General features: G+C 34.1%; 1 protein-coding gene across 1 annotated transcript in view; it reads left to right on the top strand.

The window, feature by feature from the left end:
- The window catches only part of LOC150104269 (stearoyl-CoA desaturase 5-like), a 43,573-nt gene extending 27,117 nt beyond the window's left edge, over positions 1 to 16,456 (top strand). The window contains exons 2-5 of the mRNA XM_090396446.1: positions 978 to 1,155; positions 2,840 to 2,970; positions 14,541 to 14,746; positions 16,027 to 16,456. Of these exons, the coding sequence (XP_090252572.1) occupies positions 978 to 1,155; positions 2,840 to 2,970; positions 14,541 to 14,746; positions 16,027 to 16,456 (945 nt within the window). The remainder of the gene's footprint in view (positions 1 to 977; positions 1,156 to 2,839; positions 2,971 to 14,540; positions 14,747 to 16,026) is intronic.
- Positions 16,457 to 17,571: the final 1,115 nt, after the last annotated feature.

Here is a 17,571-nt window from a genome sequence, read left to right as displayed (position 1 = left end):
AAACTTAACTTCCAGTTTCTCTCCCTACCTTCCATATAACTAAAACTTTTACCAGATGATATCCTTTAACACCCATTCAAAAGTTAATAGACCCCTATCATATCACCCCTCTTTCTCCTGTTAACCAGAGACTGTAATCGACAAACTTGCAATATGTCCTCATAATCTAAATCTCATAATCCGGATATATTCATTGTAACTCTTTTTTTTCACCCTTTCACAGCTTCTTTATCCCCTTGAAATAAAGAAGCTGTGAAACCAATTCTTCCCGGGAAGAACCCGGGAGACCAATTCTTCAAGCAATAATCCAAGTGGGTCAAAATGAGGGAATGTTACTTTCTTATCTTACATGTCAAGGTTCGCTTCAACATCGAAATTTTTTTCTGAGTTGTATTTGCAAATTTGCTATGTGATCTTTGATCTTCAAATTCCTGTTCATCAATGCTGCTCCTTGAAGAATATAGTTTGTTTATCTACCCATTTCTGTATGTGAAATGGGTAGATAAACACGAATTGCACGAATACGTTAAAAAACGTAAAACGTTGTTACTACGTTCATAAACAACTAACTGAAATCAGATAAATAGCTTATATTCAAGTGTCATACGTCAACCTAAGGAAGTGTTTGGGATCGTAAATTACAATAATGTACTTTTGATATGGACATGAGGAAAAGTTTGAACAGAAGAGGTTGTCTACCAATCGTATCTGGTCGTATAAAATTTGAATTACACTGGTAGAATATCGAATACTTATTTCTCAAGCGCATCATCATCAGCGGCAGTAGTAGTAGCAGCACAACACAACAAACGGACAGCTTAGTATAAATTCCGTATGTTTGTAAGCTAATATTATGGATTCATTTTTTAAAACTTATCTCTATGATGCACAACAAAGAATGAATATCTCTCATTTCGAAATATTTGGAACTATTAACAGAACTTTCTATTAATCTTACTTTGTCTCTTTTTACTTAGCTGGAAATGAAAGCTTGCACTGAATCTACAGTTCAGAATACATCTGAAAAGCGAACGTCGATACATCAATTAAAAATAGTATGGAAAAATGTAATTTTCTACACCCTTCTTCACTTCGGAGCATTCTATGGACTGTATCTTATATTCACATCAGCAAAACTGAAAACAGTTGCTTTTGGTGAGTATACTACGCTACGCTGTTTTATTGAAATATCAGACTTCCTAAATTAAAGTATTGGCTATTTGAATTTGCATCATGACTATATATATTTTTTTTTTTTTGCTATCTTCAAATTTTTAACGATTTTCGAAGCAAATAAAATTTACTTACTTATTAATAGTGCACTTCTAGAACAGAAATGGAAATGAACGAACTAACTTTAAATCCAGTAAAATATCAGTATCTTAAACAAACTGTTTATTATTCCACTAGGAAATCGGTGTCTGGTTTCACAATTTCAAAGAAATGTTCGCATTATGTAAGTCTGCATTTTTACATTCACAGATATCGTTTTTTTTTTATCCGACTTCTACCCTACTGTCTTTTAGTTCAAAAAGTCTTTCCTCTAAAAGATCGTGATGATAGTCGATGGAACGTTTTATTTTCTGTTTTCTTTCTTTCATCGAGCGTCTTATGGAAGGTCAAGATATTTATTAATATGCTAAAATAATTTAATAATGGTCAAGATAATTACTAATATGTTCATAGATGCTCTTAGAATTCTGTTGTTCACCTATTTGGCAATGAAGTTAGAATTTTGTAGGTCGCTTATTCAGCAATCTGGTAGCTTTATGTTTTTCAGACTCCCACCTCTTCCATATTTATTTGAGATGCGGTTATAACGTATTCTATTATTTCACAATTCTGTTCTTCTTTCTTTCTTTCGTTCGTTTCATATGTTTCTGGCTATCGTGCTTTCTAGATATATTTGGGCTGGAGTACACTAATACATTTATACCATCTGGTGACGCTTGTTTGGTGGTTTGCCTATATATATACATATATATATGTATATATAGGCAAAAGTATATGGAATGAAAGAAGAAGAGGCTTTTGCCTATATATACATATATATATATATATGTTTATATAGGCAAAATTATATGGAATGAAAGAAGAAGAGGAGAAACGTCTGTTCACTGTTGCACTGAAAAGGGACGCTGGGCTGCTGCCTCACTTTTTTTTGAAGGCCGAACAAAAAGTGAAAGAAAAGATAGTAGTATTAAGAGTATAAAAAGGATCTTTTCCATAGGTTCGAACTATAGAAGCATCTTCTTTTGTACTATTTTTTATTATTCTGCTATTGGCTCATGCCATCATCTTAATATTTATATTTCTGTACTACTTATATTGTATAATGATATATTAGTTGTTCCGATTCTTAGGCACCTTGTAAGCATTTTATTCTTTTATAGTATATTTTAAGTTGTCTTTTATAGCATATTTTATAGTTATCTTTTATATGTTATTTTAAGATAACATTCAGGAAACTTATAGAAAATTGAAAATATCCTCAGAGAATATTAATATTTTATTACTTAATAAAAATCAGGAAAATAACATACGGTTACAGGTGCTAAGCTGGATAAAGTGGTTTTATCCGCTAACCATTTCTCATTTACTTACACATATAAAGGTTAATCAAGCTTCGGTAATAAGTTGTCACGCTGGTGAGAATAAAAATTTTCTATAAAAATTCATGTATGACAGATATGTACATATCTTTAATACAAATTTTGAAAGTTTGCCTATTTACTAATCACACGAAATGTATAAACTGGACATACTCATGATGTTCATAATCGGATGTTTTATATATGTAGCATATTAATCTGTTTATTTGTATATGTTTCTATTTCAGCTTTTCTGCTCTATAATTTTGCTATGCTAGGAACAACTGCTGGTGCACACAGGCTATGGTCGCATCGTTGTTATAAAGCAAAATGGCCTTTGCTTCTTGTACTAGTAATTTTTCAGACAATTGCAATCCAGGTGAGTAAAAGTATAAATTAAATGTGCATCTTTCGTTATCGTGCATTCAGTTAATTTATGAGGTTATTTATGACAGATATCAAAAAGTGGTATACGGGAGATCTGAGTCTGCAAGAATTAAGATAACCAGTGGTGTACCACAAGGATCAGTGCTTGGTCCACTGTTATTCAATCTGTACATTAATGATATTGGGAAGGATTTGACAAGCGAGATGCAGTTATTTCTTGATGATGCAAAGATAGGCAGGGTAATCATGAATGCTGCTGATATGCAGTCCTTGCAAAATGATTTGAATAAGTTGGAATTGTGGGCATGGTAAAATGGGTGTCAGTTCAATGTCAGTAAATATAAAGTCATTCACTTCGGCTTGATTACCTATCCAATGTCGTATTATATTGCTGGGATTAGGCTAGAAGAAACTGATGAGACTAGGGATCTTGGATTGTTAATAGATAGGAAGTTGAAGTTCAGAGGCCATGTGGCAAAGATTGCAAATACCACTCAAAAGATAATTGCAATGCTCAACCGTTCATAAAGATAAGGATGTTATTTTGCCTCTTTACAGGCCTTTATAAGACCTCACTTGGACTACTGTGCGCAGGTCTGGTCTCCTGGTTTCCGATATGATTCTGATATATTGGAGAGAACACAAAGGCGAGTGTTAAAAATGATATCAGGATTGTGGAATACTGATTATGAAGACAGGTTGAGAATTTGTATATTGCAGACGCTAGCAAATAGGAGAAAGAGTGGTGATATGATTGAGACTTGCAAACATATCATATCATATCATATCATATGATTGAGACTTGCAAACAGCAGAAACGGTCATACAGAATTTCAATTGATGGGATTTTTCAATTTATTGAGCGTGGGGAAAGGACGAGAGGGTACTCTTCGAAACTGAGAATGGAGGCCGCCAAGAAGGGTGTGAAGGCTAGATTTTTCTCTGAGAGGTTGGTACGTGATTGGAATGGATTTCCACTGGATGTTGTGAGTGCAAACAGTGTGAATGAATTCAAAAATAACTATGATAGCTAGTGTGTGTGTGTGTGTAGAATGTGGCCTATCTCGATGAGACTCTACTCCCTGGAAGTCTGGGTTAATAATAATAATTTTTTATTTATTTTATTTTATTTTATTTATATAATAATCAATATTATTTTTTATTGATTGCTAAAATATTTATACATACAATAAACATCTTGTGTGACATTGCACCTCGTAGTTTTACAGAGTTCAGCACTATGTGCTGCAATTCCTACATTGGATTTCAATTAAAAATTTTAATAATACTATTTTGCCTTTATATTATGTATTTACAACACATGTTCTTCTAATATTAACAATGAAGATTATACAGAATTTTTGGTATAATTTTTTATTTATTTATTTATTTATTTTTTATTTTTTTTATTAAAGTTTGAGAAAGAGTGGTTATACATACAAATTTCTGCATTTGGTTATAAGGATTACTTGTAGATGAGTGAGGCAAATTAATTCCACTTACTTCGAAGCTTGGGTTAGATTTCATGAAGAGAGTGGGATTTAGCCTTCACTATTTGTGTTGTTGCTACTGTCTATGCATGGGATGTAGGCATTGGATGCTAGTGATTTGTGATGTGTATATTAGTGTTAATGGTTTCTTAACTTTGTTGGTATATTTTCCAGTGTTCGTTTTTTAATGTTCTGTAATTATCGACGTGTTTTAACTTTCTTGTTAGGTTGTTGAGTTGCGTGGGTATCTGATGTGATCTCACAAAAGAACCGTGTGAGTTGTATTGTGCTGAAGGGTGTGGTGATGTACAGAGTTGTTGTAGGTCGTATTATACGATATGCGTCTCTGTTATTTCGATAGGTGATGTTGAAGTAATTCCTTGTTAATGTCATGTAGTGTTTCAGGTTTTTAATGCTCAGAATTCTGTGTATCGCCTTGTGTTTGTCGGATATTGGTTGTTGCGTGTAAGGTGTCCAGATCACTGCTGACACGATTTTCCTGTGTAGTGTTTCTAATTTTGTTCGGTGGCTGTTTGATGTATTTGCATAGACTGTTATTCCGTATCTGAGTAGGGATTCGCAGATACCGTGATATAGGAGATTTTGTATGTTGGGTGAAATAATGTCTTTCACTTGGAAGAGTTTTGCTGCGATGATCCGGAGTTTGGTGTGTAGGTATTCTATATGTTTTGTCCATTTAAGGTGGGAATCTATATACAGACCGAGGTATTTTGCGTGTGTTACAGGTTTGATTTCGGAACATTGGCAGGTATTTTTGTTGTTAATGCAGCAGTATGTGTGACAATGTATCGATAGTAATACAGGGCGTATGATTGTTGGGTGGTGTATTATCAACATCTGTGTTTTGGTGCCGTTGATTACAATTGCGTTTTGTTGGAAGGTATGTTGTGATTTCGTTTAGGTCTTGTACTTTGCAGAGAGCTGTGTTAATGTTTGTTTGGACTACTAGTAGTGCGGTGTCATCTGCGTACTGAAATATTTGACCTCTTATGGCCATGTTATGAACATCATTAATGTATATGTTGAATAGAGTGGGTGATAATATTGCACCTGAGGTACACCGTGTTTTACTTGTATACTCCGACTGTGACATGTACCTATTTTTGTTACTTTTGTTCTATTTGAGAGGTAGTTCTTGAACTATGTATGCAGTGTTCCGCTTATACCTATTGAGTATAGTTTGGTGAGTAGTATGTCATATTCAAGTGTATCAAATGCTATGGTTAGGTCCAGCAGTATAAGGACGGCGTACTTGTTTTTGTCGAGAGCTTTGTTTATTGTGTCGGCGATGTCTTCTAATAAAGTGATGGTGCTTTTTGTTTTCTGAAAGTCGCATTGGTTTTTGTGAGATTAACTTGTACTTCTGTAAATAGTTCTGTAGTCTGGTGTGTGTTATTTATTCTAGGATTTTTGAGATGACTGGTAGTGAACATATTGGTCTGTAGTTCTGAGTATCGTTTCTTTTGCCGTGTTTGTATATTGGAGTAATTACTGCAGTTTTTAGTTGTTGTGGAACAATGACTGTGTCGAATATTATGTTCACGAGTTTCAAGAGTATTGGATTTATTTGTTTAAAGTGTGTTATAAGGTCGGTGTACTGACTTAGCATATCAAGATATGTGTTAGTGGTTGAAGAAGCGTGGTCAAGAGTATTTATGTTAATGTCTACTATTAGGATGAGCCTGTGTGTTGTACGCGGTTCGATGCCGCTTAGCCATGTTTCTAACTCGTGAAGAAAACTGAGTGGATTATTATCTGGGGGTCTGTATATTGTGTTTATTGTGTATTTGATACTATTGTGGCTATTTGTGAGTTCCAAAATTAGTGTTTCCGCATGTTCGAAGTGATTTTTTTTCTGTCACATTGTATTTTTCTTTGATAAATGCCACAATGCCACCTCCTCTTTTGTTTGGTCTACATAAGTTGTAGGTTTGATAATTATTTATGTTGTATGCGTAAATTTCTATGTCGTTTATTGCAACTTCGGTTAGTATTAGCGCATCTATGTTTATCATGATATAATTGAGCTGTGTTATCAATGTAAGCCAGTGTTTTTTTATACTTCTTATGTTTGTGTGTATGCTTGTAAAGTTGATTTTGGTGGAAATGTTGTCTGACCATTTCTTCAAAGAGTCAAACACCTTGAAGCTTATGTTGTCTGACTGGATATGTTCGCCTATGTTTGAGATCTCCATTACATAGTTTTTAATGAGATCTAATCTTATTCTTAAGGATGTAAAGAGTTAGTGTTTCATATTGGCAGGCTGTGTAAGTGAAATTCACTTGTAATTATGTATACTCGGGTGTTTTTTATTTCTGAAAAATATCTGGGAATTCTTTGTCTACAGGAACTTGTAGTTTTTCTCTGTTTTTGTCTTCCTTGCTTGGTATAGAAGATTTTTAAAGTATGGAGTCCAGTGTTCCATTATATAGATTCGTGTTGGGAGTTTCTTATCAGTTAGGATCGTTATTGTCGGCCTTGTTTTCTTTCTTGCTGTAAGAATGGAGTCTCTCAGATTTCTGTTGGTAAAACGAGCGATGATTGGTTGCGGTCTCTCTTTATTTTTTTGTGGGCCTCGGTTGATATAGGTGATATCTGTAGTTGCGATTTGAATTCCAATTTTGCTGCCGATCAGTCAGTTGCATTATGTTGCTTAAGTCTTCTTTATTTTCTTTCGTTATTCCCTCAATTTGAAGTTCTTTTTTTTTTCTTTCTTTTTGTAGCATGCGTTCCATTTGACACTTGAGTGTGTTTACTTCTTTCCGCAATTCATGATTTGCGCGTTGGTGTGTTTCCTGCGTTTCTATCGCTACCGTTAATTTCGTCTTTATTTCTCGCACGGTTCCTAACATTTCTTCAGAGGTCTCTGTATTGAACTGTATGTATTGTTCATACTCCTCGAGTTTTTTGTTAATTTGTTCCATGTGTGCATTTAATAAGTCTTTCACCATGAGTTTAAATGAATGAAAGTTATCTATAATTTTAGGATCCGGAAGCGGCTTACCTTGATGTGCGTCGTTACTTTTCTTTGGTGTCTGGTATTTATTCTTCGTTTTCTCATGGCATTGTTGACATCGTCATTCGGTCCGTTTCACGGCTCCTTTTGCTTTCCACGTGCTTTCTGAGATCCCTGAACAGTGGAAGTGTTGTTTTTTGTTACATACGGAACAATGCGGCCCGTCGCCTTCATCGCTTAGTGGCTTATTGCATTTGTTACAGCTCATTTTGCTTGAACTTCGCTGTCTCGATGACCTTTAGCCTTTCTTCCCGTTAGCGACTATAGTGCGACTTTTAAAATGGCGACGTCCTTTGTTCTTCGTTGGCTGGTGACTGCAGTACACTCTATGTACTGCAGTCACCAGCAGTACATAATTTGAACGTCCCTGTCTTCAGCGTGACTAGTAGAATTAAATAGTAGCACTTTCAAGTTAGAAACATGAGTTAATTAACACTTTAAACCTATAAAACCAGGAGTAGCGATACAGCGTACGTGCATCCGTTTGCCTTAATAATAATAATAATAATAATAATAATAATAATAATAATAATAATAATAATAATAATAATAATACAATGTTCTAAATCACATTTCTTTAATTTTGAATGTCCACTAGTATCTTTATTTCTACAAAACATTGATTTAGTTTTTATTATCTTATTTTCGAAATTCATTCCCATTTATTTAGGAAATAATTTATCAACTTTGATTCTATTTCTTATCCTTTCCAAATTAATCACTTAAGATTTTTTATGGTGAGTTTTAATTATTTGTGAAGAGACATGTTATATATACTTTGTGGACAAAAGTATTTGGACACATAGTTGTGGTCAAAAATTGCGTTTTGTTTACATTTCTATACCGAGTGGGAACACCTTTGCCCTGAATGACAGCAAATACCCTTCGGAGCAGGCTTTCAAAAAATTTCTCATAAGTCCAAACAAGAATTTCTTCCATTCTTTTTAGGACTTATCAGAAATTTTTTTCAATCTGTCTTCATAATTATTCCTTTCTTCAATGAAAAGCTATTCCCCATTGCTGATGATGGCCGATGTGGCCTGCGGCGAATTCTGTGTTCTAATTTGTCCCAAAGAAGTTCAACAGGATCGAGTTGTGGACTATGTGCTGGCTCCAACACTTCAACGTTGTTTTATGGAAACTGATCTTGGACATGCAACGCAGTATGGTATGGAGCATTGTCGTGCTAAAACATGCAGGGGTCACTGCCGAAGCACTTCCACGCTGTCGGAAGAATTATGCTCTTCAGAATATCCAGGTAGCCCAACACCATGAAGTGAAGCCACCACTTCATGGTGTTGGGCACTCCATCAATGAACCAAGCCCCATCCAACTGAAATACCCCATACTATTAATCACTCTCCACCAGACATGATGCAGTCAGTCCTGCAAGATCCGTTCCCTGGGTGATCTCCGGATCCACTCACGACCATCAAAGTGTTCCCAAAGCTCCCAAAGCCACAAATCACAATGTTCCCAAAAGTGAAACATTTGGAAACATTGTGATTCGTGGCTCCACAGAACCCTTTTCTTATCATCTATGGTACAAGAACGGTGTGAAAGACATCATTCCAAATGTTTTTTGGCGGTGATGGGTGGCATGGCGTTTTGCAGCAGCTGTGCCATGGTAACCTGGTAACCTAAGACATGCAACACTCTGCAGACATTTATAGTGCTGACAGATGTCATGCAGCACAGCATTTTCCTGTACCAAAGGTTGACTGCGAGGTTCGCCGCTGGTGACTTGGAGGGGTGGGGATGCTTGAACATTCTGAGATAAAGTTCGGTGATCTTGGTCAGTGAGTGTCGGTAGGCTCCCAGGGAGTTTTCCTGCTGTGGTAGCACTATCAACTTTCCATCTGAGAATAACATAAGCAATGGGGATCTGGGTATTCTGAGACTGGTAGCATTCTCACGGACGGAAAGACCTCTATTGTAACACCCAACTACCATCCCATGTTGAACGTCTGTCATTTCAACTGAAAATGGCATATTGATATCGATTATATTGCTAAACATGCACCGCTTATTATTAGAATACGCAGACATTCTCTGCATATTTGCATGTAATGGTACGATATTTGCATGGCCCGTAAAATGTTTAATACATTTGTGGTATTAAACACAAAAAACATATCTTATTTCTAGCACTTTCACAAATCACTGACTCTTCCTAATTTTTTTAAAGTATTAAAATAAATTTTAAATTTCTAATGTTTATCAGTATGATAATTTTGTACACGTCTTACACATTCACATGTCGTCTTAATTTTTCTTTCATATAATTTGGATAGATAGATAAATTAGAAATATTCTTTTTACTGGACTTAATTTGACTATCAAATATAGATGGGCATTTTTTAAACAGAAAAACCACCAATGGTTTTTTTTTTTCAATACCACATTTAATACATTTCTTCTACATTTGTTTTAAAAAAAATTTTTAAAGTTATTTAGGAAAACTGTGTTACGATTATTCATAAAAATTTTCCTTATTTATTTTATTCAATTTATTTTTAATTTTTGAAGGTATCGAAATTTATTCAGAATTAGTACATTTTGAACTACAAAAATGAGACTATTTTATTCTTAAAAATACACATTCATTGGTTTTTATTCCTTTTACACTTGTTCTGTTTCAGTATGTCACGATGAGTATCTTGTATAATTGTTCATTTTTAAATGATTTTCACACAAAAATATTTTTTTAAATTATTTTTAATGCTTTGACACTTAATACGTTTCAGTGGGTTATCCCTATAATTGTACGGAAGATTCTGATGTAATTTCTACTCATTCAAGATAACTCTGACACAGGAGATGCGCCCTGAGGACTTTGAAAATCGCCTGAACATTAGCTTTAATATTCCTTGTTCGAGTGAAGTTGGACGCTGTGTGGCAGTGGATGATATTGTGGGGAGATAAGACTCACTCTCTCACCTGAAGGGAGCTGAGAATACCCTCAATTACAGGATTTGGGCTACGCAAAACCTGCATGTAATCCAATAAATCCTTCTGCATTCACCGAAAGTTATAGTCTGGTGCGGGTTTACAGCTTCCTTTATCATTGGAACATTGTTCCTTGAGGGTATTCACCAGTCGGGGACTGTGATCGGCTCAGTTACGGAGAGGATCCCGATATGAAAAATAGTTTTATTGTGGTACAGCTTCAGCAGCCACTGTGTATTGATTCCCTCATTTTCATGTATAAATGAGTCGTCCCCTCCACACATCGGTCGATCCGTACAAGAGGCTGTTCAAGAACATTTCATTGAAGCCAGCGTGATCAGCCGTACGTTTCTCACTGCAAGGCCGCAGTTCACCTGAACTGACCCGCTGTGACTTCTGGCTCTGTGGATTTCTCAAAGACAGGTTTATTGGGATCATCGTGATAACTTGCCAGCGCTAAACGACACCATGTGCGCAAAATCAGTTTCGACCAGCTGCGTTCTGCAGTTGAAAACATTGTGCAAACGACGCAGTTTTGGCATACCGTGAGGGCCAGCATTGAACAGGGTCAATGCATTCCCGTGAGCATAACTGAAGTGAATAAAAATGTGTTATTTATGCTTGTGTCGCTTTTCTCCTTCTTAATTCGGTACACCGCATCGATCCCCTGGTAGGGAATTTTGGAATTCGTTTTTCTTTTATTCCTGAAAACGTTCGCAGCATTTGGATCACTGGATGGCACTCCACAAGGTCTTAAACAGGGTTACTTTAATTTTGATCATTCAGTATGTTTTATTATTACTTTTGATAGTAAGAAAATAATTTAAAACTAAGTAAAACCTGTAAAAATTCAAAATCTCTTCTTCCTCGTAAACAAACTAGCAGCAAACGTTTTTCAGACATATAACTATGATCGCAAAATAAAATCTTAAAAATAATATACTGAATATTAACGATCAATTTCATTAATGTGCTAGATCACGAAAGCCCTTCGATGCTTCCTTTGAACGTCATACAATAGATGTGATCTCTGGAAACCCCACACAGGAAATATTCAGATAAGATAAGTTACATTAAATCTGTGTGTGTGTGTGTGTGTGTGTGTGTGTGTGTGTGTGTGTGTGTGTGTGTGTGTGTGTGTGTGTGTGTGTGTGTGTGTGTGTGTGTGTGTGTGTGTGTGTGTGTGTGTGTGTGTGTGTGTGTGTGTGTGTGTGTGTGTGTGATTTCCCATGATGCACCTTCCTGACAGATTCTTTTCGAATGTACCCAATAAAATCTAGATTATTAGAAGTGGAAAGATAACAATTTGAATTTGCAAACAAATTTCAAATAGCGTTCATCAGAAATGTTTCTGTACTCATAGTATTCAGTATTACACCGAAATACTGAAATCTTTTTTCAATACTTCATATGTAAGATACATGCAAACCGCAAATCCAACAAGACAGTTTATTAATGGTGCGAATTCACTGAAATAGTAGTAAGCTATAGGAATGAAGAATACGAAATATTAAAACATAAATAAATCCAGTAAATTGAAATTTAGCGAACAAAATTTAAAAAGTTTCGGATTATCAAAGAAAAATTAAAAGATACTTTTATACTGTTTCAATTTCTCAAGAATATTTTAAAAAGTCTTTTAATTTTTCTTTGATAATTCGAAAACTGTTTAAATTTTGTTTACTAAATTTCGATTTATTGGATTTATTTATGTTTTAATTTTTCGTATTCTTCCTTCCTATAGCTTACTACTATTTCAGTGAATTCGCACCATCAATAAACTGTCTTGTTGGGTAGTATTTTTGAAAGGACTGTCTAATAAAATTAATTTGACTAATAAAGTTACTCTGTTATAGTTTTTCATTATATTTGCAATACTAATAGTGCCTGCGTAAAACCTTTAGCCGGAGAGATAATGCAACATATGTTCTTTAGATGAAAAAAGCATGCGTGTTGTTTTCTTTATAAATTATTCGCGATGTACCTTTCACACTAAACTCCTTTTTGCCTGTTATCCGTAAACAGATTCCTCAAAGGTCCACATGGTAGATTAATAACTATATTAACAACAATTACCTTATGGTTAATCGCTAATCACAGGACATAATCATTGCCTCTATTTTTTTTTATTTACATACTGTTATTTAAATTATATATTTTGCCTTCCTTCTTCCATAAAATAAACGAATGATTAATCTCTTGATCTCTTTGTCCAAACGTTTTTTCTAATATTTGCCATCCTGGGTAAGGCAATCATGATGGTATCATCACCTAATGTCAACATCTAATTGAACTCTGAGTGACTGTCGAGGTCGTATTCTGCTCTCTAAGTTACGAATTCACGCAACTCAATAAATGTTTAAACTTTAAATATTCAGCATTGTAGAATATTGAAATCAAAGAATTATATTTGAAAACACTCACGTATTTGCAAGTAGCAATATCTATTTGCTTACTATTCTTCTAAAGAAATATCAGATACAAAACAAATGTGATTATATTTGGCAAGCTTCAATTGTTGCACCCTTGAGATAGCTACAGAAATTCGAGCCTAATGATCATATTTCTAAGTATGAGACTGGAATAATATGAACGTAAGGGTTCAGAAAATCTTGTTAAAATACAAAGGAAAGCGAAGCGTGAGATTAGATGAGTTTTCTGTGATTATATCATGCGCAGAGATTAAAATTCAAGGAATCATAATAATATGTGTAATCAGTTTGTATTTAAGGATATTCGCTTTTCATACTATAATTTCTGAAAATTTTGCAATTGATACAACTTCACCTTGTAAACTGAATCAGTTTTTATGTGATTCTCACCTAGAAAAAATGTAAATGTGTAGCATATTAGTACTGTGGCTAACAAATTTTTCTATTATTATTATTATTATTATTATTATTATTATTTTGTAATAGAAAAAACATATTAGAAAAAAAAGGAAAAATATCGGCCTTTCCGATTTACAATCTGATCCCATAATCAAATTTCTAATACGAAACTATGTTCTAGAGACCAGACATGGAACGTTTTCAGTCCACTTCAGACCATCAATAAGCGGGGGATGGTGGTGTCATTCCGGACATGATATTCAACTCCCGCATATAGACAATTACATACATCCATGCCCATGACGGGATTCTAATCGGCAGCAGGATATACTAATTAGCCAGGCCAGAAAAAAAAAGACACTTTCTCTTCATTGAAAATTTGTATTCAGTTAAAACAAAGAATTGTTTTAATTGAATACAAATTGAAACAAAAAAAACAAAGAAACAGTGAACCGGAACAAGTGGAAGGCGGTTGACATTGATTACATTGATTGAATCATTCGCATGTGGCAGCATATTTCATAATAATCATGGATAATTATTAATTTCTCAAATTGTAGTTATAAATTTATTCTCAGATAAAAAAATAAAGAAAGAAAGAAAAAAAAAGGCTAAATAATTTGGTTACCGTTTGGTATTCAGGAGGTTGTCTGTTTACAATCCATTGCAACAGTTGGTGTGCATTATATTAATCTCAGCTGAGCAGGATTTATTAGCACTTCTTGACATGTCAGTTAAATAGTTAATTTGCATTTCACTATTATGACATAGAGAAGGTGTAATTTAATCCATAACTGTTCACTATGAAATCACTTCATTTTTTTACTTAGAAGGTGGGTACTGCACCTAAAAACCTATCAACATGGAAAAGTTAATGGGACAACCAAATTGGGAATTGTATGTAGAATTTTGTTTTTCAATGAACATGGTTTACTTAAGATAATTATTATTTCTCATAAACGATTACATAATTCTAAAATTAAAATTAAATATTATATTTTTTACATTAAACAAATCTTATATTTTAATATTTAATGTAATTATAATTATTTTGAATAATTAAAGAATTGTTGTCAAAATTCCTTAATATAAAAAGGCACTAATTGATTTGACATATTTCATACCAATATATATTTAATCATATTTAACAACTGTGGATCTGTTAACTTCAATACAAATAAATGTTTATTTTAATTCAATTTTTATTTAGATGAAATCTAGATGTTGTAATAGTAGTCTTTTTATAAAATATAGAATCCTATTTTCGAATGGGTAAGAGATCACAGACTACATCATAAATATTCTGAAACCGATGCCGATCCACACAACTCCAAAAGGGGAGTCTTTTTTTCTCATATTGGATGGCTACTCGTTCGGAAACATCCAGATGTTAAAGAAAAAGGGAAAAATATAGATCTTTCAGATTTACAAGCTGATCCCATAATAAAATTTCAAATGCGGTAAGAATATTAACATTTGTTTTGTATTAGGTTTAGCTGATAGAAATTGTTAATTTGTGCTAATACACACGAATTATCTTAATAATGAGGAATCACCTCTTACAAAGCCCAGTCATGCTCTATAGCATCAAAGGCTAGAAATTCTACTTCTCCAGTTATTTCTTTTTGTAAGTCTGCTACTCTCCAGCTCTCCCAAGCAGCAGCCGTCGTTGTTTCTTTTTCAGGGTAAGTTTAGGTCAATTCTGTATTTTGCGTGTTGGTCAATACTTTGTGGCATTTGTTGTTTAATTTAAAATAACTTTGTTTCTTTCTTATTTATTTTAATTCTACCATTTTTCGCTGTCTTCTAAATTGTCTCTAATTTTGCTATTTTATCACTGTTTCGATGATATTAAAATTATATCAACTGCAAAATCTAGATCTTTAAGCTGTGACGTAAGATCACTTTCATTCCTCTTCTTATAACCTTTATTGTAATCCTGTCAATGGCTATGATCAAAAGCAATCCAGACATTACGCAACCCTGTGTCACACCAAAAACACCAGAAGCCTTCGCTTTCTTTTTAAATTTCTTTCAATTAGTTTTAGATATTTATCAGAAATCCCAAAGCTTCTAATAATTATCCGCAATATCACTCAATGAATCAGTAACAAATAGTTATAAGGTTTGTAAAGTCCATATTTATTCAATGCTATTACTTAAAGTAAACAAAAGGGGCCCTGTGAATAACTTCCACTTGTACTAAAACCAACTTGCTAATGCCTTGAGAGTTATGACAAAATAAGTATAGTTGCGAAAGTGTTTTTCTTCCAGTAATGTCAGGCAGATACCTACAAGAACATTACAAGAAATGCAAGAATGATTTGCAAGTACTGCTGATTCTATCTCCAATTTCTTGATTCCTACTTCATTCCCTTGCTTAAAATTTCTGCTCCTGTCTTTTGACTCAAATATTTCACGGAATGCAGTTCACACCGGCTGTACTGGTGGATATGTCATTATCTTATTTTTCAGTATACTGCTTTTTCTGATGAGAGTTTATTTCCACTCTCATCCATAACTGAGAATGGAGATATGTGAAATTTTAGAAGGATATTCAAGGGAAAGATAAGCACTAAAATATGAAAATTTCAATAAGAAACACTGAATGAATACGAGGAAATATCTTTAAAATGAAAATATTAATTTGTTTTCATATATATACATAACTCTTTAAATTAAGTGGCTTCATTTATATAGACATGCTAATTGTTTTCTCTTTTTTTTTACATTTCTTTAGCTATTATATACCTCTCGTCCTAATCTGTTCCATTCTGATGCCTACTCTGTTTCCTGTATGGAGATGGAATGAGACCTACACCAACGGCTTTTTTGTGGCAACAGTTTTCCGCCATTGCTTCACTTTACATGCTACTTGGCTGATCAATAGTGCTGCACACAAGTTTGGTAGCAGACCTTATGATTATCGCATAGATCCAAGAAATAACTTGCTTGTTACAATATCGACACTTGGAGAAGGTTTTCATAACTATCATCACACATTTCCTTATGACTATTCTGCCAGTGAATTCGGAACAAAGATTAATTTGACCACAGTTTTTATTGACTTTATGGATTTCTTGGGTTTGGCTTACGACAGAAAGAGAGTATCCAAAGATACCATAGAAAAAACAAAGGAGAGAACTGGTGATCACCTTCACAGCAATTAGCTTACAAACTACTTGTAATGGGGTGTTAAAATGGAATAGTTAAAATGTCCTACAGTTCTGTTTTATCAAAATGTTCAGCTTTAAATATCCGTTTAAACTAAATAAATAATGTAAGAAAATTCTATAATAAAAAAAGATACACAATTAACACGTAGCTTGTATTTCTAGCTATCGTCTCGAATCGATGATTCTTCCGAGAGATCAGGAATTATCAGAAGCTGCTGAGTATCTGGTTTAAAGAAACCCTTAATGAAACGAATATTAAAAAACAACAGGCTTATCAACTTAGGTCCTGGTATGTGGTTTTGTATAAAACACACACACACACACACACACACACACACACACACACACACACACACACACACACACACACACACACACACACACACACACACACGCACGCACGCACGCACGCAGTTTTGATTTACTTTCTTTTTTTTTCTTGTTTCTAATAAGAATAAACTTTTACTAAACGTCCAGAAGCATCTCCATTATCGAAACATATCTCCGGCGCACCTTTTGCATATGGTAAAGTATTTGTTATGTAAACTAGACCACATTTTTATCATGAATATAAATTTATAATTCAGTCGCTCTTAGATACTGATTCCTACCATTCTTTCCAACAAAATCTAATTTCATAGGGAGAGACTATGTAACTACATCTTGTATTCAGATACGGACATACTAAGTGTTTCTTGTTATACAGTAAGGTGTAATCCCTGGTTAAGTAATAATTATTGTATCTCTGTTTTTGGAATCAGCTGAGTGAATGCTTGGTTCCGTATTACGTGATGTCCGATGAAAACCATTGTGAACGTTTATAAAGAAATGCAAATTTAAGGAGGACATACTACATCACGAAGGATATCGTTAAGACCAGAGAACATGTAGCTATGAAAACTATTCAGGATTATTCTGATCATATTGTAATAACGAAAACCAAAATGGTGCATGCAATTGGCTGCTCCTTTTAAAATCGGGAGACGTGGTCTCGTCATTTATGTAGAAATTGGAGGAGGACAAAAAAAGCGATTTCATCTTTGTCTTCTGTTTTTTATAATGCCCATGTCTAGTTAAGATATCCAAGACAGAGAGAGAGAGAGAGAGAG

This window comes from Typopeltis vanoorti, chromosome 8 (genome assembly GCF_054136105.1).
Source record: "Typopeltis vanoorti isolate ZY-2024b chromosome 8, IOZ_Tvanoo_1.0, whole genome shotgun sequence".
NCBI lineage: Eukaryota > Metazoa > Arthropoda > Arachnida > Uropygi > Thelyphonidae > Typopeltis > Typopeltis vanoorti.
Note: the sequence above shows the minus strand (reverse complement) of the source record. Positions and strands in the feature narration are given on the sequence as shown.